This window comes from Oryctolagus cuniculus, chromosome 3 (genome assembly GCF_051225735.1).
Source record: "Oryctolagus cuniculus isolate XC-2025 breed Fujian yellow rabbit chromosome 3, ASM5122573v1, whole genome shotgun sequence".
NCBI lineage: Eukaryota > Metazoa > Chordata > Mammalia > Lagomorpha > Leporidae > Oryctolagus > Oryctolagus cuniculus.
This window is the reverse complement of record NC_142869.1, coordinates 183,026,640-183,049,566: the sequence shown is the minus strand read 5'-3', so window position 1 is coordinate 183,049,566 and position 22,927 is coordinate 183,026,640. Positions and strand designations below refer to the sequence as shown.

At 57.0% G+C, this 22,927-nt stretch overlaps 1 protein-coding gene across 5 annotated transcripts in view; it reads right to left on the bottom strand.

The window, feature by feature from the left end:
- DENND2A (DENN domain containing 2A) overlaps positions 1-22,927 on the bottom strand; it is a 111,061-nt gene that overhangs the window by 26,600 nt on the left and 61,534 nt on the right. For 3 of the 5 annotated variants that reach the window (XM_070071407.2, XM_070071406.2, XM_089328699.1), the window contains 6 exons: positions 18,439-18,639; positions 7,645-7,738; positions 7,183-7,233; positions 6,070-6,257; positions 1,755-1,864; positions 707-776 (listed from right to left, as the gene is read on the bottom strand). In XM_070071407.2, the coding sequence (XP_069927508.2) occupies positions 707-776; positions 1,755-1,864; positions 6,070-6,257; positions 7,183-7,233; positions 7,645-7,738; positions 18,439-18,639 (714 nt within the window). The remainder of the gene's footprint in view (positions 1-706; positions 777-1,754; positions 1,865-6,069; positions 6,258-7,182; positions 7,234-7,644; positions 7,739-18,438; positions 18,640-22,927) is intronic. The other 2 variants (XM_070071408.2, XM_070071409.2) reach the window with 1 other exon arrangement.

The window sequence follows — 22,927 nt, the reverse complement described above, 5'->3', positions numbered from 1 at the left end:
GGAATAGAACCCGGTGTGCCGGCGCCGCTAGGCGGAGGATTAGCCTAGTGAGCCGCGGCGCCGGCCTCTAATTTTCAAACTGAAAGGAAAATCAATTTTAATACTTTAATTTGATCAATGAAATTATCCTGCTTAACTTCTTCAGTCATTCAGTAAATACACTGTTTATTCGCTAATTAAGAACTTTTTATTGAACACTTACTATGTGCCGCATGGTAAAGTGGACTCGAAAGTTTTTAAGCCTGTCCCCCCCAACCCCAGCCTATTTCAAAGACCGAAATACACCTGCAGTGCAAACAGTCATGAAGATTTTTCTAAGGCACGGGCCCAGGGCTGGCTTGAGCTCAGCGGTTCCTGAGGAAGGAACGGGCCTCAGAAAGCTCGTTCTGAGATGTCTGGGCACGAGCTCCTCACTGGAGTGCTGACTTGTACAGGTGACCGCTCCAGTCCCCTCTCGTCGGCACCTGCTCTCAAGGCTCCCTCTAAGCGACCAGGGTCCATCTGGGCTAAGGAGAGAGGTGGAAGAGTGATTCTCACCTGCCCGGGAGGCTCTCGTGGGCACCCCAATCTTTCTCCGTGGTTTTCACCAGCCAGGGTCACCTGCCACATCTGCTCCCTCGCGCGTACCCCGTGTACCCTGGTGAGGGGGAGCCGCCGGGAGCCAGCAGCTGGGCGTGGCTGGGACCGGCGGGCGGAGCGCACTCACCAGCAGCCTGCGGCAGTACCCGAACCTTCTGCTCCCATCCTCTCCGGTTAAGACAAAGGAGAACGTTTCACTGTGTGTGGAAACAGACCTGCGTCAGGGTGCAGCAGGCGGCCACGCGGACAGCCCGTCCCTCTGCGCTGAGACGCCGGTGCCTGCAGATGGCTTCGGGGTGACGGGCAGGGAGCAGGGATCTAACACGGCTTAATGTCCAGAGGGGAATGGGTTGGGGGGGGCCTTTTCTGCCCCGAGCCCTCTCCGATGCCATTGCCTGGGCCAGTCCATGGCACACAGCCCAGTGGCCACCCCTGTCTGTGGCCGCGGAGCTGCCTTGGGGAGCTGCAGGGTGAGGCGGCTGTGCTGATCTGGGACGAGGCTCAGCGAGAGCCTCAGAGCGCCTGGACCCCTCTGGGGACAGCCCCTGGTGCAGCTCTGGCTCTTGCAGGAGGCTTAGTGACCGCCGGCCCTCAAACCCCTAGGACTTGTGGCCTACTGCGTCGGGTCAAATGCTGAGGCAGCAGCAACAGCTGGGACCTAGCAAGGTGGCCGACAGCACAGAGCTGCACCAGCCGCACCCCCAGGGACGGGTGCCCAGGCCACCCAGGGAGCGTGTGCGGGCCTTGGATAAGGACGGAGACCGGCAGCACTTCCCCAGCTGCCTCAGGTGACAGTCACCTTCTCAGCTCACCAGACAGACAGGCCCCATGCTGGGAGGGCGGGCTGGCCAGTCTCGGCCAGGTCCCACAGCATGGCTCAAGGGCAGAATGGACTCCTGGGGTTGGCCTCTGATCCTTTTTTAAGGATTAATTTATTTATAGGAAAGTCAGAGTTACAGAGAGGAGAGATTCTTCTTCCACCGCTGGTTCACTCTCCACATGGCCGCAGTGGCCGGGGCTGGCCAGGCTGAAGTCATGAGCCAGGAGCTTCCTCCTGGTCTCCCACGTAGGGGCAGGGACCACTTGGGCCAACTTCCACTGCTTTCCCAGGCACATGGGAGGGCCTGCCTAAACCTGCACCCCCAGCCCAGAGAGAGGGGAGCGTGAGCGCGCACCTGGTGAACTGCTGCACAGGAGCCCAGTCCTTGGCGTCGGGGAAGCAGAACTGGGGGATGGCCTTCAGCTGGTCCTCCGCCTCTCTCATGAACTTGAACGACCTCTCCAGCTGCACAGGGAAGAGTGACAGAGGTTCAGAGTGAAACCCGGCCTGGGAGAGGGAGGCAGGGGATGGCGAGGGGCACGTGGCCCACCTTTCGCATCTGGGACTGCTCCCCATCCCCACCCCGAGCCCTTCCCGTGCGAGGCTGGCAGCCCGGTGTGCTGGGCCCGCTCCCTCGGGGCAGCTCTGACCACAGGCAGAGCAGCGGGACTTGAGCCAGCGCTGGTACGGCGTGCTGGCCTTGCAAGCTGCAGTTTACCCTGCGTGCCACAATGCTGGTCCCAACAAAACATGATTCAGAGATTAAAGCCATGAGCATGCCCACTTTGTTTAGGAAAAGGAATCATGCTTTCAAAAACCACCCAGGAACAAAAGAGGAATGATTTATAATTATTTAGCTAATAACATTTGCATTATTTATTTAATTATTATATTTGAGAATTGGAGGCTTTGCTTTTGTTGACAGGTTTATACTTGTTACATTTCCTTTAAAAATACTTAAAGACAAATTGGCTAAAATTACCATCATTAATTTGAAAAATCAGGTATTTCTAAGGTTGGAAATTTCCATCTCTAACCTAATTTCTCTTTGTAATAATTTCCATCAATTTTTTATCTTGTTTCCAATAGTGGCCAGTAATCTATAGTTAATTAATTTATTTAAAGATTTTATTTATTTGAGAGATAGAGTTACAAAGGGAAAGAGAGAGGTCTTCCATCTGCTGGTTCACCCCCAAATGGCTGCAACAGCCAGAGCTCAGTCAATCTGAGGCCAGAGCCAGGAGCTTCTTCCAGGTCTCCCACATGGGTGCAGGGGCCCACAGCCCATAGTTTATTTAAAGATGGGGGAGAGAAGGGAGATAGAGAGAGAGATACTGATCTTCCATCTCCTGGTTCACTCCCCAAATGACAGCAGCCAGAGCTGGGCCAGGTGGAGTCAGGAGCCAGGAGCTCCACTCTGGTCTCCCACAGGGGTGGCAGGGACCCCAGCACTTGAGCCATCATCCACTGCCTCCCCGCTACATGAGCATGAAGCTGGATGGGGGGTGGGGTAACAGCAAGTCAGGGCAGCTAACCCCCCAGTGCATAGTCTGTGCTTTAAAGCAGCCAAGGGGCCAGCGCTGTGGCACAGTGGGGTAAAGCCCCAGCCTGCAGCACCGGCTTCCCACACGGGTGGCGTTCAAGTCCCAGCTGCTCCACTTCCAATCCAGCTTCCTGCTGATGGTCTGGGAAAGCAGCAGAAGATGACCTAAGTGCTTGGGCCCCTGCACCTGCATGGGAGACCTGGAAGCAGCTCTGGGCTCCGGCACAGCTCTGGCCATTGCGGCCACCTGGGGAGTCAATCAGTGGATGGAAGACCTCTCTCTCTCTCTCTGTCTCTACCTTCTCTGAACTCTTTCAAATAAATAAAAATCTTTTAAAAAGAACAGCCTCTCAATGGCAGGCATTTGGCGCGGCTGTTAAGCTGCCACGTGGGATGCTGCCATCTCAGACTGGAACACCTGGTTCAAGTCCTGGGTCCGTCCTCCACACCAGCTTCCTGCTCACACGCACCCTGAGGGGCAGGGCAGGTGTGAGAGAGCCACACGGAGTTCCTGGCTCAGACCTGGCTGCTGCGGTCATTTGGGGGGTGCGCCAGCTGATGGAAGACCCCTCTCTCTTTCCCTCTCTCCCCTTCTATGTTGATCATTCTTTCAAATAAGTAAGTAAATCTTTAAAAAATCCCCAGCGTGAAAAGCAGACGGAAGGAAGCAGCGACACTCCCCATGGGGAAGCCACCCTGAGAGGCACATCTTGCAGGGACTCGAGCGCCAGCACTTTGAAACGAGGCCCCGTCACCACGGGTGAGAGCCACCGCAGGTCACACAGCCCAGCTCACCACAGCGATGCGTGAGGACAACTACTGCATAAAAAGATAAATGCACAGGCGTACCAAGTGTGTACACACACACACACACGCATACAGAAACACACGCACGCACACGTGCATATGCACAAACACACTCATACACATGTGTGTATACATGTAGAGAACACACAGGTATATATGCAAAACACACAACTATATACATGCATGTGCACGTGAAATATTTTCACATACACGTGTATGTATAATGCATGCACATACACATGCAAGCATCTATAAACACACATGTGTGTACACAAGTATGATATATACACATGTACACACATATGTGTATATATTTATAAAATACACAATACCTGTACACACATACAGATACATGTATATGTATAAGATATATACATATACATAGAGATGGAGAAACACTGGTGGCAAGATGCAGTTCTAACAGAGGAGATGGGTTAAACAGGTTAGGGCATACCCATGTGAGGGAGCATTATGTAATTTGAAAAATGAGGGGCTGGCGCCGTGGCTCACTTGGCTAATCCTTCAGCTGCGGCGCTGGCATCCCATATGGGCGCCGGGTTCTAGTCCCGGTCGCTCCTCTTCCAGTCCAGCTCTCTGCTGTGGCCCGGGAGGGCAGTGGAGGATGGCCCAAGTGCTTGGGCCCTGCACCCGCATGGGAGACCAAGAGGAAGCACTTGGCTCCTGGCTTCAGATCAGTGTAGTTCCGGCTGTAGCAGCCATTTGGGGGGTGAACCAATGGAAGGAAGACCTTTCTCTCTGTCTCTCTCTCTCACTGTCTAACTCATCTGTCAAATAAATAAATAAATAAAGATGTTTTGGGATTTTAATTTTTAATTTATTTGGAGACAGAGACACAGAGAGGGAGACCTACAGACACTGGCCTGGCCCTTTCTCCCTTCTTCCCTGGACCCGCCTGCTGCCCCTGCGCCTTCGGGCCCTGCCCGAGCTTTCTGGTCTGCAGGCTCCTCCACGTGGTGACTCCTGGTGCTCGGCATGAATCCAGATCTCGCACTCTTTTAGATAGGCTCCTCACTCTCTTATGCATTTCTCTCACTGAACAACAAGCTGAAAACTTAAAACAAAACAAAACAAAAAAGACAACTCCCATCTGCTGGTTCACTTCCCAAATGCCCTTAACGATGATAAGTTTATAAAACAGAACGTGAAGTACGATTCAAAAACCGTTTTCTAAGAAAGTAATACTTTGAGAAAAGAGTGGGAAAGAAACAGAATCAATGCTCATATTTGTGTGGTGGGACTGTCAGCTTGTCACCGAACTGGCTTTCACGTGCTACCCAGGAGTCTGGGAGCTCCAGCAGCTCTGGGACCCGTTAGTTACCACTTCGTGGTCAGTGCCTCTGTCCCTGGATCCTCGACGGGCACTGACATGGGGACACTGCTGTGCAGGTCCCCAAGGGCAGGGACTGGGGCGGCACAGTCCTCCGTGCCCTGAGCGCACCTGGGCACACAACCAGCAGCCCCAGCTGGATTCTGGGCACATTCACGGCAGGGGGCTTCTGGGAGCATGCCCTAGAGGCCTGCAGCCAGGGCCTCTGCTCTCCTTCCTTCTACCTTCTCACTCTCCACGCTGAGGGCGGGGCTGAAGGGGACAGGAGAGGAGGCAGGGGGCACACCAGGCCCCAGGCCCTGGGCGGTGCTGGTGCAGGACAGGAGCTCCCCCCACCTCGGAGGCACTGGGTTTGTACAGACATCGGACATTGTCATATTCTGCCTGTTGAGTGCTTGCAGGCTGTCCCCGTTTCTGGTATGCTGGGTCTGTGCCCTCCTGTGAGGGAGTCTGTGACCACGACGGGGGTGGGGGACAGGAAACACATTTGGTCCATCTTTGTGATCCTCTGGGGCCGAGCAGACAATGGCCTGTCACATGTTCTCAGTAAATTCTAGATGAACTGAATTAGAATGTGGGGAACCTCTTTCACACTGACGTCAAGGTCTGAGGGTCACTTATCTGTGTCATGTCAGCCTTCATTAGGTGTCGCGGCTTTGGAGGTGCCGATTTAATTTACAGCAGAACCAAACCCACGTGGCCGTGAACAGCGGTGCCTGGAGACCCACGGTGCCCAGGCAGGTGCCCATCACGGACACCGTGTGATGCGACTCGGGCTGGGGGGGCTGTGGCCAGCCTGTGACAAGGGCAGCGGGACCCTGGGCAGCACCTCTCTGCCAAGCTCCCCCGCAGCAGCTTCTTCCTCTGACCCGCCCTCATCCAGGCCCACTCGCCAGGTTCTGGACCAGCCAAGGTGTTCCCCAGCCTCGCACGCTCCCCGACGCCCCGAGGCCCAGCCCGGCCACGCTGTACCTTCAGAGGAAACTGCTGGGTGAGCTCGGGCACATAGGCAGCCCCCGCCTGCTTCCTGTGCAGGGCCACGACCACAAAGTACTCGAAGAGCTGCCTCTCCTGGTACTCGACCAGCTCCCGGTCAAGCGCCAGGTACCGAGGGGCCTGCTTCAGCCGGGACTTCACGTGGACCAGGCGGCGGCTGTGGGCTGCAGAGAGGGAGAGAGAGGGAGAGACCCGGGGCCCGGCGTGACTCACCCGCCACGATGCTGTGCAGAGCTGCCACGGGCTCTGTCATTCCCAGCTGATCTCCAAAGTGGTTGCCCATCGAACAAGTTAGCAGCAGGCTCTTTGGGGCCCTGGCTAAGCTTCCGGGAGAAGCCCCTCCCACAGGCCAGCAGCCCGTGGCGGGGAGGACCTGCCCTGCCCTGCCCTGGCCCTGCTGTCTGGCTCAGGAAGCCCCTGTCGCCATCTGTCTCTGGGTCGGGGACACTGACCCTCCCTTCAGTCCTTCCCTTGTCTTTCAGTTTGTGTGATGTGACAAAATCCAGACGGTCGAGCCTCTGGGGCTGGGGACTTAGTAAACATCCCGTGTGACTCAACTGGCAGAGGCCCGGCTCTCCCAGGGGCTCCCAGCCACCCCCTCGCCCGCCACCAGTGCGTCATGGAGGCGGCCAGGCAGCAGCTGGGGCCCGGAGCCGACAGGTGCCCTTCGCCTCACCCGGCCGCCCTGGGCTGGCTCTCTCTGGCTTCTCCCACGAGTCGGGGAAATGTGGAGAACTCACTAGAGCCTGGATCTAGATCAGAGAATTTTAGGCGCACGCGGGTCACTGTTGTCACAGAGGTCACGGATGGAAGAGGAACTGGAGGCCCTGAGACCGTGCAGCGACGGGAACAGGAGGGCCCAGGGGGCGAGGCCCCGGCGGCCCTGCACTGGCAGCTGCATCCTGTCGGCCTGAGAGCAGAGACAGCACTCACACGAGGGGACAGCGGCGGCCATGGGGTCTCTGGCCGACCGGCGCTGCTCTGGCCTGGGCCGCTCTGGGCACCCTGGGTCCTCTGTCCCCTCAGCGAGCTGGGCAGGACTGCGCCTGGGCGCCCACTGCGTGCACCCCCCCCTCCCCGCCCCCTCACCTTTCAGCTTCTCCTCGGTGTCACTGTCGGACTCACTGTTCTCGTCTGTCACTAGACCAAAGGAGCAAGGGAGAGATTGCAGAGTGAGTTAGACAGCAGGCAGCGTTTTCCACACATGCAAAACCTCCAGTTCCAGAAGGTGTGTGCTTTATTTTGGGTCCACATGAATGGAAGGGGACACACTGTGTTTGTTTGTTTCCAAGTTAACTGGGCTCTGGTGAAGACGGTGCCTATATCAAGGAACACAGTGAGAGATCCGGGCGCCTTGCGTGGCTGCTAAGCCGGGGTCAGGCGACGGGGCGAGGCACGGGAGGGGGTCGTGCTGCCCCACTGCGCGCAGGCTCTGTGGACTGCCCAGGGTCCTGCTTGCTCTGCTCCATGGGAGCCACTGGGAAGCCGCAAGCAGGCGCTGTCAGACCCGCGGGAGGGCTGTGCTCCGAGCAGGGACGGCCGGGGCGCTACCTTTTCCTGAGTTGCTCTCTGCGGACTGGGACAGCCTCTTCACGCGTTTCTTCCCTCTCCGGGCCTCGTAGATGGCGTTGATTCGCAACACCAGCTGCCAGACAGCAGAAGGAGTCGGGTTAGCAGCGCCCCCGCCCCGCCCCCGCCGGGCGGGCGAGCGCCGACTGTCAGGGCTGAGGCCCGTGGGGCTCCGACACTTTGATGTCACTGTGGCTTGGCAAGCAGCTTTTGCTCCCAGAACAAAACAAGAAAAGGAAGAGACAGATAAAAAAAAAAGTTCCCAGGCAGGCCTCTTTCATGGGAAGCGTTCCAAAGACCAGCAGCCTGGCTCCGTCTGCGCCAGCCCAGCACAGGGCCCTGTCCACAGGGGAGCGCTCGTCCCAGAGCCCTCCACGGAGTCGACACAGGCGTGCTGAGTAAGTGCGCAGGGGTACTCGGGCGGGCATCACAGAGGCCCGGGGAGCTGCACACACACACACGCACACACACACACACGCACACACGCACACACACACGCACACACACACACGCACGCACGCACACACACGCACACACACACACACGCACACACGCACACACACACACGCACCCCGCGCCTCTGTGGCACCTGTGAAAGCAGCCCTCCCTCCCCCGCAGGCCTCTCCCTGCTGCCGGCCAAGGCTGGTGCTTCCCCCGTGCCTGTCTGCCTGCCTCTCTGCCCAGGAGCTGCCTGCTGCCCATGTCTGCGTGTCCCCATGTTTGCTGGGCCCCAGGGCTTGCTGTCCGGGGCTACATGCTCAGGGCACACTGCGAGGAACCCACACGCGGAGGAACTCTACAGGCTAACGAAAGTAAGCCTGCTGCTCCCTAAGCCTCTTGTCCGTGCGTTCACACAGTTCTTATCTACACGAACAGGAATACAGGCTGGCAACCACCTCCCACGCCCTGTGACCGTCTCAGTTCTGCCTTCCGGTATACTTTCAATCCCCGGGTCCCCTCTGCCGCCGGCTGGCTGGTGTCTGTGGGTCACCCGCCGGGCCTTAAAGTCCTCATGGAAGAACGACAGGGTGGGAGCGGCTCCAAGGTCTCCTCCGGCTCGGGCTTCCCCAGCCTCTGTGACAAATGTCAAGCTGTCCTTGGGCCTGCAGGGTGCTCTCGCAGCCTCGCCGGCCACCAGGTGAGCCACTCCACAGCACCTCCACTCATGGGCACGATCTGTGGGGGTTTCAGCAGCCCCCAGGGTCACCTCCCGCCAGCTGTCACAGCACAGCCTGCCTCCCTGCAGGGGCAGCGGCCTCCCTGGTCAGCCCTGGTGGAGGGAAAGGCGGAAGCCACCCACGCACACCAGCGATTTTAAAGGGGTGCTGCCTGCACCCCAACTTGTCGGGCTTTGAATTCCCAGGACAGGAGAGGAAGCGGGGCGACAGGCACCCAAGGAGGTGCGCTGGGCTGGCCGCGGCCGTCGCCCTCAGTGAGCTGGAATGCCTGGCCAGCTCCCCCCACAGGCAGGGGCACCTGCCCGCCCAGGAGGAGGGAGCAGCGTTGTTCAGGCTGCCCAGTGGCAGCTCCTGCCGGCTGAGTGCACCCTCCAGACACACGCTCAGGCCCCGATGGCCACCAGATCTCTGTGACATCTCCGGCCACGTGCTGCTCTTGCTTCATGGCCTGGCTCCACTCTCACACAGGGTCCCTATCTGAGTCACAAGCCGCCCAGGAGACAGGTGCTTGTATCCACTCCCCGGGTGTCTCCCCGAGCGCTCGCTTCCCGGACCGGCCCCTTCGCTCCCCTCTGCGCGTGTCCTAACCTGGGGACATTGACAGGACCCCCAGCTCCCACGTAGGCAGACGCAGGCTGAGTGAATCGCTAGCATTAGTCACCACAGCCAGGAGGCAGAAACAGCCCTGACATCCGCAGCCAGATAAACGGATCGGCGGGACGCGACGCGGCCTTACACGAGACAGGATTCAGCCTTGTAAGGGACTGGAGTCTGACACACGCTCCAGCACGGAGGAACTGGGAATCCTGACTGCGGCCAGCCAGAGACAAAGGACAAGGCCACGCGACTCCACTCACGCGAGCGGCCTGGCCTAACCAACTCGGGAGAGACAGAAGGTAGAACCGGTCACCAGCGTCAGGGGAGAAGGAAATGGGGTCGTTAATGGGTACAAGTTTCTGTCTGGGGAGATGAGAAAGCTCTAGTCGAGCCGTGCGGGCTGCAGCAGAGGGCGAATCCGCCAACGCTGCCGAGCGGTGCGTTCAAAGATGACTCACGATAATTCCATGTGAGGGACGTTTTACTGAAATTTAAAGCTATGAGTGAGTTGAGGGGTCAGATTTTTTAGGAAGGGACAAGGACAATGTTAAACCCATTCTGAATCTCTACCCAAAGTATACAAACACCAAGGAAGACGTCAGTTGCAGGGCCGGCGCTGTGGTGTAGCAGGTTAAGCCGCCCCCTCTAACACCGGGTGGGTGTTGGTTCGAGTCCCGGCTACTCTGCTCTGCTTCCGACCCAGCTCCCTGCTAATGCTCTGGGAAAGCAGCAGAAGATGGCCCAAGTACTCGGGCCCTGCACCATGTGGGAGGCCCAGAAGAAGCTCCTGGCTCCTGGCTTCAGCCCAGCTCAGCACTGGCCATTGTGGCCATTCCGGGGGTGGACCATCGGAGGGAGGTCTCTGTCTGCCTCTCCCTCTCGCTCTACAACTCTGCCTTTGGTCTCCCATGCAGGGGCCTGAGTACTTGAGCATCTTCGGCTGCCCTCCCAGGGAGCTGGACTGGAAGCGGAGCAGCGGACTCGAATGAGCCTCTGTATGAGAGGTCGGCATCGCAGGCAGCGGCTTCACAAACCACTGTGTCACCGCACTGCCCCAGATAACTACATCCTAAAAAAAGATGAATGGTGGGGGGTGGGCATTTGGTCTGGTGGTTAAGATGCCTGTGTTCCGTACTGGAAGGCTCCTGTTGGCTCTGGCTCCTGACTCCAGCATCCAGCATCCAGCAGTGCAGGTCCTGGGGGAGGGGGGAACAGCTGGGTCCCTGCCACCCCTGTGGGAGACCTGGACTGAGTTCCAGGCTCATGGCTTTGGCCCTGGCTGAACTCCAGGCATCTGAGGGGTGACCAGACAGACGGGATCTCTCTCCATTTCTCTCTCTGCCTTTCAAATAATCAGTACAAAACTGAAAGTGAGAGAGAAGAGGAGAGAGAAACGGGATGTGCAGTGGCCCTCAGGGACTGATACCCCAACAGGGAGGACAAGATGCAGGCAGGGACGAGCCCAGGGGGAGGACAGGATGCAGGCACAGAGACGAGCCCAGGGGAGGACAGGATGCAGGCAGGGACGAGCCCAGGGGGAGGACGAGATGCAGGCAGAGAGGTGAGCCCAGGGGAGGACAGGATGCAGGCACAGAGGTGAGCCCAGGGGAGGACAGGATGCAGGCACAGGTGAGCCCAGGGGGAGGACAGGATGCAGGCAGAGAGACGAGCCCAGGGGAGGACAGGATGCAGGCACAGAGGTGAGCCCAGGGGAGGACAGGATGCAGGCACAGGTGAGCCCAGGGGGAGGACAGGATGCAGGCAGAGAGGTGAGCCCAGGGGAGGACAGGATGCAGGCACAGAGGTGAGCCCAGGGGGAGGACAGGATGCAGGCAGAGGTGAGCCCAGGGGAGGACAGGATGCAGGCACAGGTGAGCCCAGGGGGAGGACAGGATGCAGGCAGAGAGACGAGCCCAGGGGAGGACAGGATGCAGGCAGAGGTGAGCCCAGGGGAGGACAAGATGCAGGCACAGAGACGAGCCCAGGGGGAGGACAGGATGCAGGCACAGGTGAGCCCAGGGGGAGGACAGGATGCAGGCACAGGTGAGCCCAGGGGGAGGACGAGATGCAGGCACAGAGACGAGCCCAGGGGGAGGACAGGATGCAGGCAGGGACGAGCCCAGGGGGAGGACAGGATGCAGGCACAGGTGGGCCCAGGGGGAGGACAGGATGCAGGCACAGAGGTGAGCCCAGGGGGAGGACAGGATGCAGGCAGAGGTGAGCCCAGGGGGAGGACAGGATGCAGGCACAGGTGAGCCCAGGGGGAGGACAGGATGCAGGCACAGGTGAGCCCAGGGGAGGACAGGATGCAGGCAGAGGTGAGCCCAGGGGGAGGACAGGATGCAGGCAGAGAGGTGAGCCCAGGGGGAGGACAGGATGCAGGCAGAGGTGAGCCCAGGGGGAGGACAGGATGCAGGCGCAGGTGAGCCCAGGGGGAGGACAAGATGCAAGCACAGAGGTGAGCCCAGGGGGAGGATGAGATGCAGGCAGAGGTGAGCCCAGGGGCCGCTCATGAATGCCACAGAGGGTGCACACAGCTGCCAGACAGCCCTCGCCTCGCTCTGAGTCAGCTTAAGGAATGAGCAGAAATCGTTCACGCTTTGGTCTGTAATCTCTCCCAAGGGAGTGAAACTTTAAATATACTCTCACATAACGGTACTTCACAGGAGATACAAGTTATTGTTTTAGAAGTGTGCTGTACTGAAAAGAATACGGGCCCTGTTAGAAACGTTTTCCCCCTAAGTCTGAAATGATGTCATATGAAAGATGGTCGTTGCAGACGGACAGTCGTCCGGCAGGGGAGGAGTCACGGCTTGCACGGGACCCCTGCTCACGTGTGCAGGGGAGGGCGGCACGGGGTCTGACCACAGAAGCAGCCAGTGTCTCATGCACCCTGCCGTGCAGCTCCTGGATCCGTCAGCTGCCCGGCAGGGAGAGGCTGGCCGGGAGCACACAGAGGGGCCGCCTCCTCTCCCTGGCCACCTCCCCTGGGACATTCACTCCTACAGGGGCTGAAGCCGGGGGACGGGAGGATGGCAGCTGCCAGGAGGGCCCCTCACGGCAGAGCAGGTCAAAGAAAGCCAACCAACTGCACCGTCTGATTCGCCCTGAGCAGGCGACCGAGTCCTTCTGGCTAGAGACAGACACGCAGAAGCAAGGGTGCGGGGCGGCAAACGGTTCAAGGATCCAACACACGGGAAGTCCCGAATGTGCCTGGCAAACAGCCTTGACCTGAGGGACGGGATGCAGGGCGCTCTGAGAACGCACTATTTAAGAGCGAGCGGACACCTGGCTGATGTGACGTAGCCTGAGACTCCTGACAAACCGTTCTAAGTCATTTGAGTGTCTGTGAAGATTAGCTCCTTTGTCTTTGGTAAAATAAGTTGTTCTATTTTCTTTTTAAGGCTTATTTATTTATTTGAAATGCACATTACAGAGAGACAGAGAAGGGGAGAGAGATATCTTCTATTCACTGGTTCATTTCCCAAATAGCAGAAGCCAGGAGCCAGGAGCTTCTTCCGGGTCTACCACATATGGGTGCAGGAGCCCAAGCACTTGGGCCATCTTCTGCTGCTTTCCCAGGTTATCAGCAGGGAGCTGGATTGGAAGTGGAGCAGCCAGGACTTGAACCGGAGCCCATGTAGGATGCTGGGGCTGTGGGGTGGCTTAACCTGCTGCACCACGGTGCTGGCCCCCTATCTCCCTCAACCTTTATGATGAACAGTTGTAAGATTTTTGTTGTTGGGGTTGGCACTGTGGTGTAGCAGGTAAAGCAGCCACCTGCAATGCTGGCATCTCATATGCATACGGTTCGAGACCTGGCTGCTCCATTTCCAATCCAGCTCCCTGATAATGCACCTGAAAAAGTAGTGGAGGATGGTCCAAGTGCTTGGGCCCCTGCGTCCATGTGGGAGGCCCAAGAAGCTCTAGATTCCTGGCTTCAGCCTGGCCCAGTCCCGGCTGCTGTGGCCATCTGGGGAGTGAACTAGCAGATAGAAGACCTCTCTGCTCTCCTTCTCTCTTTATAACTCTGCCTTTCAAATAAATACAATAAATAGTTAAAAACACAGATAAACTAAGAAGAAAGAAACTGCTACCTTGTACACTAAACACACAAACAGGGACAGTAACAGAGCCCCTTTCTCCCCTCTACTTCCACATACAAGACACACCTTTCTTTCTCTCAATCTCAAAAAAACTTGCCAAAACTATTAAAACAGGACATGGGGGACCAATGGGTGAAAGCGCGGGGGTGTAAGACAGAGGTAGAATGCTTCTCAGAAGATCGCACACTCAGGAGTACCTGAGCGGCTGTGTCACTGTGATCACACACTCAGGACTACCTGAGCGGCTGTGTCACTGTGATCGCACACTCAGGACTACCTGAGCGGCTGTGTCACTGTGATCGCACACTCAGGATTACCTGAGCGGTGTGTCACTGTGATCGCACACTCAGGACTACCTGAGCGGTGTGTCACTGTGATCGCACACTCAGGACTACCTGAGCGGCGTGTCACTGTGATCGCACACTCAGGACTACCTGAGCGGCTGTGTCACTGTGATCGCACACTCAGGACTACCTGAGCGGCTGTGTCACTGTGATCGCACACTCAGGATTACCTGAGCGGCTGTGTCACTGTGATCGCACACTCAGGAGTACCTGAGCGGCTGTGTCACTGTGATCGCACACTCAGGACTACCTGAGCGGTGTGTCACTGTGATCGCACACTCAGGACTACCTGAGCGGTGTGTCACTGTGATCGCACACTCAGGACTACCTGAGCGGTGTGTCACTGTGATCGCACACTCAGGACTACCTGAGCGGTGTGTCACTGTGATCGCACACTCAGGACTACCTGAGCGGTGTGTCACTGTGATCGCACACTCAGGAGTACCTGAGCGGTGTGTCACTGTGATCGCACACTCAGGACTACCTGAGCGGTGTGTCACTGTGATCGCACACTCAGGACTACCTGAGCGGCTGTGTCACTGTGATCGCACACTCAGGATTACCTGAGCGGCTGTGTCACTGTGATCGCACACTCAGGATTACCTGAGCGGCTGTGTCACTGTGATCGCACACTCAGGATTACCTGAGCGGCTGTGTCACCGTGATCGCACACTCAGGACTACCTGAGCGGCTGTGTCACTGTGATCGCACACTCAGGACTACCTGAGCGGTGTGTCACCGTGATCGCACACTCAGGACTACCTGAGCGGCTGTGTCACTGTGATCGCACACTCAGGACTACCTGAGCGGCTGTGTCACTGTGATCGCACACTCAGGACTACCTGAGCGGCGGTGTCACTGTGATCGCACACTCAGGATTACCTGAGCGGCTGTGTCACTGTGATCGCACACTCAGGACTACCTGAGCGGTGTGTCACTGTGATCGCACACTCAGGACTACCTGAGCGGCTGTGTCACTGTGATCGCACACTCAGGACTACCTGAGCGGTGTGTCACTGTGATCGCACACTCAGGACTACCTGAGCGGCTGTGTCACTGTGATCACACACTCAGGACTACCTGAGCGGCTGTGTCACTGTGATCGCACACTCAGGACTACCTGAGCGGTGTGTCACTGTGATCGCACACTCAGGACTACCTGAGCGGCTGTGTCACTGTGATCGCACACTCAGGAGTACCTGAGCGGCTGTGTCACTGTGATCGCACACTCAGGACTACCTGAGCGGCTGTGTCACTGTGATCGCACACTCAGGAGTACCTGAGCGGCTGTGTCACTGTGATCGCACACTCAGGACTACCTGAGCGGCTGTGTCACTGTGATCGCACACTCAGGAGTACCTGAGCGGCGTGTCACTGTGATCGCACACTCAGGAGTACCTGAGCGGCTGTGTCACCGTGATCGCACACTCAGGACTACCTGAGCGGCGTGTCACTGTGATCGCACACTCAGGATTACCTGAGCGGCTGTGTCACTGTGATCGCACACTCAGGACTACCTGAGCGGCTGTGTCACTGTGATCGCACACTCAGGACTACCTGAGCGGCTGTGTCACTGTGATCGCACACTCAGGACTACCTGAGCGGTGTGTCACTGTGATCGCACACTCAGGAGTACCTGAGCGGCTGTGTCACTGTGATCACACACTCAGGACTACCTGAGCGGCGTGTCACTGTGATCGCACACTCAGGACTACCTGAGCGGTGTGTCACTGTGATCGCACACTCAGGACTACCTGAGCGGTGTGTCACTGTGATCGCACACTCAGGACTACCTGAGCGGTGTGTCACTGTGATCGCACACTCAGGACTACCTGAGCGGCTGTGTCACTGTGATCGCACACTCAGGATTACCTGAGCGGCTGTGTCACTGTGATCGCACACTCAGGATTACCTGAGCGGCGTGTCACTGTGATCGCACACTCAGGAGTACCTGAGCGGCGTGTCACTGTGATCGCACACTCAGGACTACCTGAGCGGCTGTGTCACTGTGATCGCACACTCAGGATTACCTGAGCGGCGTGTCACTGTGATCGCACACTCAGGAGTACCTGAGCGGCGTGTCACTGTGATCGCACACTCAGGATTACCTGAGCGGTGTGTCACTGTGATCGCACACTCAGGACTACCTGAGCGGCGTGTCACTGTGATCGCACACTCAGGATTACCTGAGCGGCGTGTCACTGTATTCGCACACTCAGGATTACCTGAGCGGCGTGTCACTGTGATCGCACACTCAGGACTACCTGAGCGGTGTGTCACTGTGATCGCACACTCAGGACTACCTGAGCGGCGTGTCACTGTGATCGCACACTCAGGATTACCTGAGCGGCGTGTCACTGTGATCGCACACTCAGGACTACCTGAGCGGTGTGTCACCGTGATCGCACACTCAGGACTACCTGAGCGGCGTGTCACTGTGATCGCACACTCAGGACTACCTGAGCGGCTGTGTCACCGTGATCGCACACTCAGGACTACCTGAGCGGCGTGTCACTGTGATCGCACACTCAGGACTACCTGAGCGGTGTGTCACTGTGATCGCACACTCAGGACTACCTGAGCGGCTGTGTCACCGTGATCGCACACTCAGGACTACCTGAGCGGCGTGTCACTGTGATCGCACACTCAGGACTACCTGAGCGGCTGTGTCACTGTGATCGCACACTCAGGAGTACCTGAGCGGCTGTGTCACCGTGATCGCACACTCAGGACTACCTGAGCGGCGTGTCACTGTGATCGCACACTCAGGACTACCTGAGCGGCTGTGTCACTGTGATCGCACACTCAGGACTACCTGAGCGGCTGTGTCACCGTGATCGCACACTCAGGACTACCTGAGCGGCTGTGTCATGTGTGGTTCCTGCTCAGTTTTCTAAGACCAAAGTGAGGCTGTGTAGTCATTAAGTCACTGCTCGCTATTCTGCAACTGGAGGGTGTAACACTTTTTCCGATGCATTTACTTGAAAGAGAGAGAAAGAGGGAGATCTGCCGATTCACTCCCCCCCGTGTGCAATAATGGAGATGAGTCCGCTTGCAGCCAGAACACAGTCCAGGTCTCCCAGGTGAGCGGCAGGAGCCGAGTGCCAGAGCCATCAGCCACCCTAACCCAGGTGTGCACTGGCAGGAAAGCTGGAACCAGACGTGGAGCTGGGATGCTAACCCAAGAACACTCAGAGGGGAGGGCGGGAGTTCAGGACGCCCACGCCGTACCCCTCCCCCAGAGTAGCCCTAATGATGATGCAGCAGACACACGCCGTGCGCCAAGGGTGCCGCCCGCCAGCACACAGCACATCACCAACACGGGGCCCGCACTGCGTCCTGGGCAGGGCTGGGCAGAAACACCACGATGGGGCGTGGTGCTCTGACCACGTCTGCACGTCATCGACCCCATCTGACGCTAGCTACGGAGCAGCCTGCCCCCGAACTCCCGCACACAACGTTCTGCGGGCTTCGTGACCCCCACAGCCCTTCCGCAGACCCTGAAATTCAGATCCCTGCTCTGGGAGTTCCTGCGGGAGGTGGTGCTGACGGAGTCCGAAGACGCCGCCCCGCTCCGCGCTCTGGCTCGCTGGTTACTCTGAAGTACGGGTACCGGGAAAGCAGCAGACACAAGGACGACGCGCTGATTGCCACTTCTCTTCCCGAAAGCGGGCAGGGCAATTCTTATGGAAAAGATGCCCGTGCGGGAGGACAGAACCGTTCTTATCACCAGAGACGGGAGCAACGCCCAGGGGAGACCGTGCAGCTCGGCTTTGCTGCACCAGCTCAGCCTGCCTGGCTTCTCTCCCACACGGCCGCGCTCTGCTCAGCCCTGGACAGAAGCACTCGGCCTGCAGGTCTTTTCTCGACCCCTAGCCCTACCCCTCCTTCCCCTTCAGCATGCCCTCTGACGCCAGGGTGCTGCACTTCGGTGACTGACCAGGACGAGGGTCTTCCTCCTTCTTGTGAGGGCTCCCACACACACGTGAATCAAGTTTGTATGCATCTCTCCTCTGTTAAGCTGTCTCAAGCCAATTTAATGCTTGGGCCCAGCAGGAGACCCGAAGAGGCAGAGGGAAAATTCTGCCTCCCTACAGCACACAACTGTCAAAGAGGGACCTGCACTGTGGGGCTGAAACTGAGCAAAAGGAAATGCGAGCGACAGACACACGAGGCCCTGCACCCCAGCCAGAAGAAGCACTTTGGACAGGTGCAGGCCGGAGCGCACACCGGTCCCGGTCCCAGTCCCCGCCCCTGCGGGCGTGGGCAAGGTCCCAGGTGAGATGATGGTGGATGGAGTTCCAGCTTTTTGAGACTACGAAGCAGGAGGCCGCGGCCTTCCGAGGACGGCCCTGGAAAGTGTTGTCTGAGATCGGAGGGTGGCTAAGGCCAAGAGCTAAGAGGACAGCTACGGGGCCACAGTAATTCTCAGGGCACGGACCCAGATGCCCCTGCCCGGGATGACACAGACGGCAGATGGCTCCGCGTCTCCGCCCGGCCTCTGCAGCTCACGGGGAGTGCGTGTCGGAACGCAGTTTGCTGTGGGCGTACCTTGGGGACCTTCCTCTTCTTGCGGCCGTTCTGTGGGTCTCCAGGGTTAAAGAGAGTGTCGTCGGGGCTGCTGGGCGTGGAGGGGGGGCTCACTCTGGACGGGGACCCAGTTCCATCCCGACTCAGCTTCCTGGTGTCCAGGAGTCTGAAGTTCCTCCTCTCGGAATTTTGCCGGAGAAAAGCAGGTTTGGACAACGACTGCTGTTTGGGGAGAGAGGAATGAAGAGAGAGGAATGAAGAGTAAATCGATCCGCAGGGGACTAGCCAGGATGGGAGGGGAGCTCCTCACCATCCCGGGGTGTGTGCTGCTCCTCTGGGTTTGCAGGAGCTCAGTAACATGTATCCAGTTATGGGAAGTATGTGTGCTAAAGAATATAAATCGAATCCAGTCTCTCTGTATAGACAAACGGGACGTGGCCTGGCTCAATCCTCTGACCTCACAGACGAGGCTTTCTGGTCGCCTGCGCACCTGTCCCTGAAACCGGCCCCAGAGCACCTCCTACACCAGGAAGTTCATGTCTTATCCCTGAAACAAACCTCTTCAGAGTCAAAGGCAAATAAAAACTTTAAAAAAAGTTTACAGGTGCCGGCGTTGTGACACGGTGGGTTAAGCCCTCACTTGTGGTGCCGGCATCCCATAGGGGCGCCAGTTTGCGTCCAAGCTGCTCCACTCCTGACCCAGCTCCCTGCTGGTGTACTGGGAAAAGCAGCGGAAGATGACCCAAGTGCTTGGGCCCCTGCACCCAATTGGGAGACCCAGATGGGGCTCCTGGCTTATGGCTTCTGCCTGGCCCAGTGCCGGCCACTGCGGCTATCTGGAGAGTGAACCGGCAGATGGAAGATCTCTCTGTCTCTCCCTCTCTCTCTCTGTGACACTTTCAAAATAAATCTTAAAAAATTTTACAACTCATAACATAAAAACAAACTTATTTTCCAAATACATACTACAAATTAATGAGAAAAAGACAAGTCAAAAGAGGGAACAGGCAAAAGAATAGTTTACAGAAGTGGACATGCGCTATTTAAATACATGCACATATGTAAATAAAAGCACGGCTTTGCGGCTTTGCTCGTAAGGAAAAAGACCGGGGCAGGCATCTGGCCCAGCAGCTCAGCCCCAGCGGGGACGCCCCGCCCCGGTCAGACGCTACTGTTGAGTCCTGGCGCCACTCCTGGCTCCAGCTTCCTGCTAATGCAGATCCAGGAGGCGGCAGCAACGGCTCAAGCACCTGGGCTCCTGCCACCCACGTGGGAGACCTGGACTGAATTCTGGCTCCCAGCTTTCGCCCGGCCCAGTGCTGACCACTGTGGGCATTTGGGGAGTGAACAGTCGGGCTGGAGTTCTTTGTTTTCCTCTCTTTGTATCTCAAATAAATAATAAATAAAATTTTAGGAAGAGAAAAAAAAACTTCACTGAAGAAACGTTTGTCATTCACTTGAAGGTCAGAAAAGATGAAAAAACTGATGAACCGTGGCTGCTCTGGAGGGAGGAAATAGGTGGGGCGATAAGATGACTTCTCATTGTACACCTTTACTTACCTTACATTTCAGCCATGTGAATGTATTAGCTATTCACTAAATAAGAAACACTAGCGAAATCAAAGAACCACTTTGGCTCCTTTTTTCCAACGACACACACAGACACACTCACGTACACAGTGGCGTAGTTTTAGTTTTAACAAATGAATTAAAAGAGTAAATTACAAGGCACCTGGCAGACTGCCCGAGAGCAGGCATTAATAGAAGTTATTTCGTTTCCATTTTTTTCACACTTAGAAGTGCTAACTGCATTCTTCCTTAGTACAGCGTCTTCTTTACCTATTTATCTTCTAGGATCCTGGAGTTTTTCTGATTGTTTCGCATGAGCTCTATGTGGAAGAGATGTTAGCTGTTTGTCAGTTTGCTGCCAGTGAGCTCTTCCTGTGGGGTTTGCTTGTATGCACTTATGTATGTATTACTGTATGTATTTTTTTTTAAAAGGCAGAGTGGACAGTGAGAGAGAGAGACAGAGAGAAAGGTCTTCCTTTGCCGTTGGTTCACCCTCCAATGGTCGCCACGGCTGGCGCGCTGCAACCGGCGCACCGCGCTGATCCGATGGCAGGAGCCAGGTGCTTCTCCTGGTCTCCCATGGGGTGCAGGGCCCAAGCACTTGAGCCATCCTCCACTGCACTCCTGGGCCACAGCTGGCCTGGGAGAGGGGCAACCAGGACAGAATCTGGCGTCCGACCGGGACTAGAACCCGGTGTGCCGGCACCGCTAGGTGGAGGATTAACCTATTGAGCTGCGGCACTGGCCTGTATTTGTTATATGGAATCCTTCACACAACTTTAACAATATGAGAGCCTGTTCACCTTATCCTTTGTGATTCACTTCTTTGCCTACAGAATATCCTCTTTCATTTGTTTACTAACTTGAAAGGCAGAGCAATGGAAGGAGGAGACACAGAGGGGAGATCATCTGTTGCTGGTCCGCTCCCCACATGGCTCCAACAGCCGGGCCCGGGACAGGCTGAGACCAGAACAAGGAACTCATGCTGGTCTCTAAATGGGTGGCAAGGGTCTATTTGGACCGTTATTCACTGGCCTCCCAGGCACATCGGCAGGAAGCTGGATTAGAAGTGGAGCAGCCAGGACTTGGACTGGTTTTCTGACATGGGGTGTGGTGTTGCAAGTGGAGGCTTACCCTGCCGTACCACAACGCCGGCCCCTCTGCCCCCTCTCAGAGGCTAACAGATAGCTAGTCCCACCTTCCCTCTTCATCGGGACGCTCCTGGTTAATTGTGAGCATGCTTTACTCATTAACCCATCACTAGGCTGACACACGGCACGTTGGTCCAGATCCTTCTCTTCTGCACACTGCCCCTACTTGGCTTCGTGAACGAGACTTGCTTTCTCTAACTCACAAGGCCAACTTCACCATATCTTAAACCGTCAGAGTAGACCCGGGGAATTCCACCGACTCCTTCATCCTTGCTCAGTTCCAAACAGTACGGAACAGAAACCCCTGAATGGCGTTTGTAAAGATTTCCAGGAGGCCAGCGCCGCGGCTCAATAGGCTAATCCTCCGCCTGTGGCGCCAGCACACCAGGTTCTAGTCCCAGTCGGGGCGCCGGATTCTGTCCCGGTTGCCCCTCTTGCAGTCCAGCTCTCTGCTGTGGCCCGGGAGTGCAGTAGAGGATGGCCCAAGTGCTTGGGCCCTGCACCCACATGGGAGACCAGGAGAAGCACCTGGCTCCTGGCTTTGGATCAGCGTGGTGCACCGGCCACAGCGGCCATTGGGGGGTGAACCAATGGAAAAGGAAGACCTTTCTCTCTGTCTCTCTCTCTCACTGTCCACTCTGCCTGTCAAAAAAAAAAAAGATTTCCAGGAATGAAGACTCATTGGCCCCCGACGTGACCTGCTCCAGTGTTTCACTGTGGGTCTATCAGGAGTGACCGATCCTCCAGCAGCCTGGTCGTGATGGGTGCCTCAGCCACACCAGCAAACAAGGAGCAATGGTGGCAAGCCTTCTCGCGGCCGATGCCACCTGCACCACAGTCCAAGCAAGTGCTCGCCAGAACTTCCTATCACACTGTGGGCAAAAAGCAGGAATCTGTTTGTGTGAGAGATGCAGACTGGGGTGGTATTTCCCTTTCTCAAAGGAGATTCAACTAAGCAGGAGGAAGACAGAAGGAACCAACATAAGGCCCACAGCTCTCTGACGAATGTGAAGAGACCCGGTGGAGAAGGCGGACTGCTTCTCCCAGGGGACACGGGGCTGGGCTGCCGCCGAGCGTCCAGGGAGCTTCCGTGGGGGTGAAGACTTAGTGGGCTGTCGGGGGAGAGCAAGTCTGTAACTTGGTGGAGAGGAGGAGCGAAGAGCCTTCACAGCTTGGAGTGGGTGCAGTGAAACCAGGAACGAGATGGACGACGCAACCACGAAGACCTCGGACTGTCCATCAGCACGGGTGCAACATTTAGCAGCTGACTTTCTTCTTTCTTTTCTTAAAGATTTATTTGAAAGGCAGAACAAGAAGGGGTGGGGGTGGAGGGAAGAGAGAGAGAGAGAGAAACCCCTGCACCTGTTGGTTCACACCCTAAATGGTTGCAATGGCTGGGGTAGGGCCAGATCAAAGCCAGGAGCCTGGAATTCCATCTGGTCTCCCATGTGGACAGCAGGGGCCCAAGTACTTGGGTCATCATTTGCTGCCTTCCAAGCACAGTGGCTGGAAACTGGATTAGAAGTGGAACAGCCGAGGGGCCAGCGCCACGGTGCAGCACGTTAATCCTCTGCTTGCGGCGCCGGCATCCCATATGGGTGCTAGTTCAAGTCCCGGCTGCTTCTCTTCCGATCCAGCTCTCTGCTGTGGCTTGGGAGGGCAGTGGAGGATGGCCCAAAAGCTTTGGCCCCTGCACCCTCATGGGAGACCAGGAGGAAGCACCTGGCTCCTGGCTTCAGATCAGTGCAGCTCCAGCTGTTGAAGCCGTTTGGGGAGTGAACCAGCAGAAG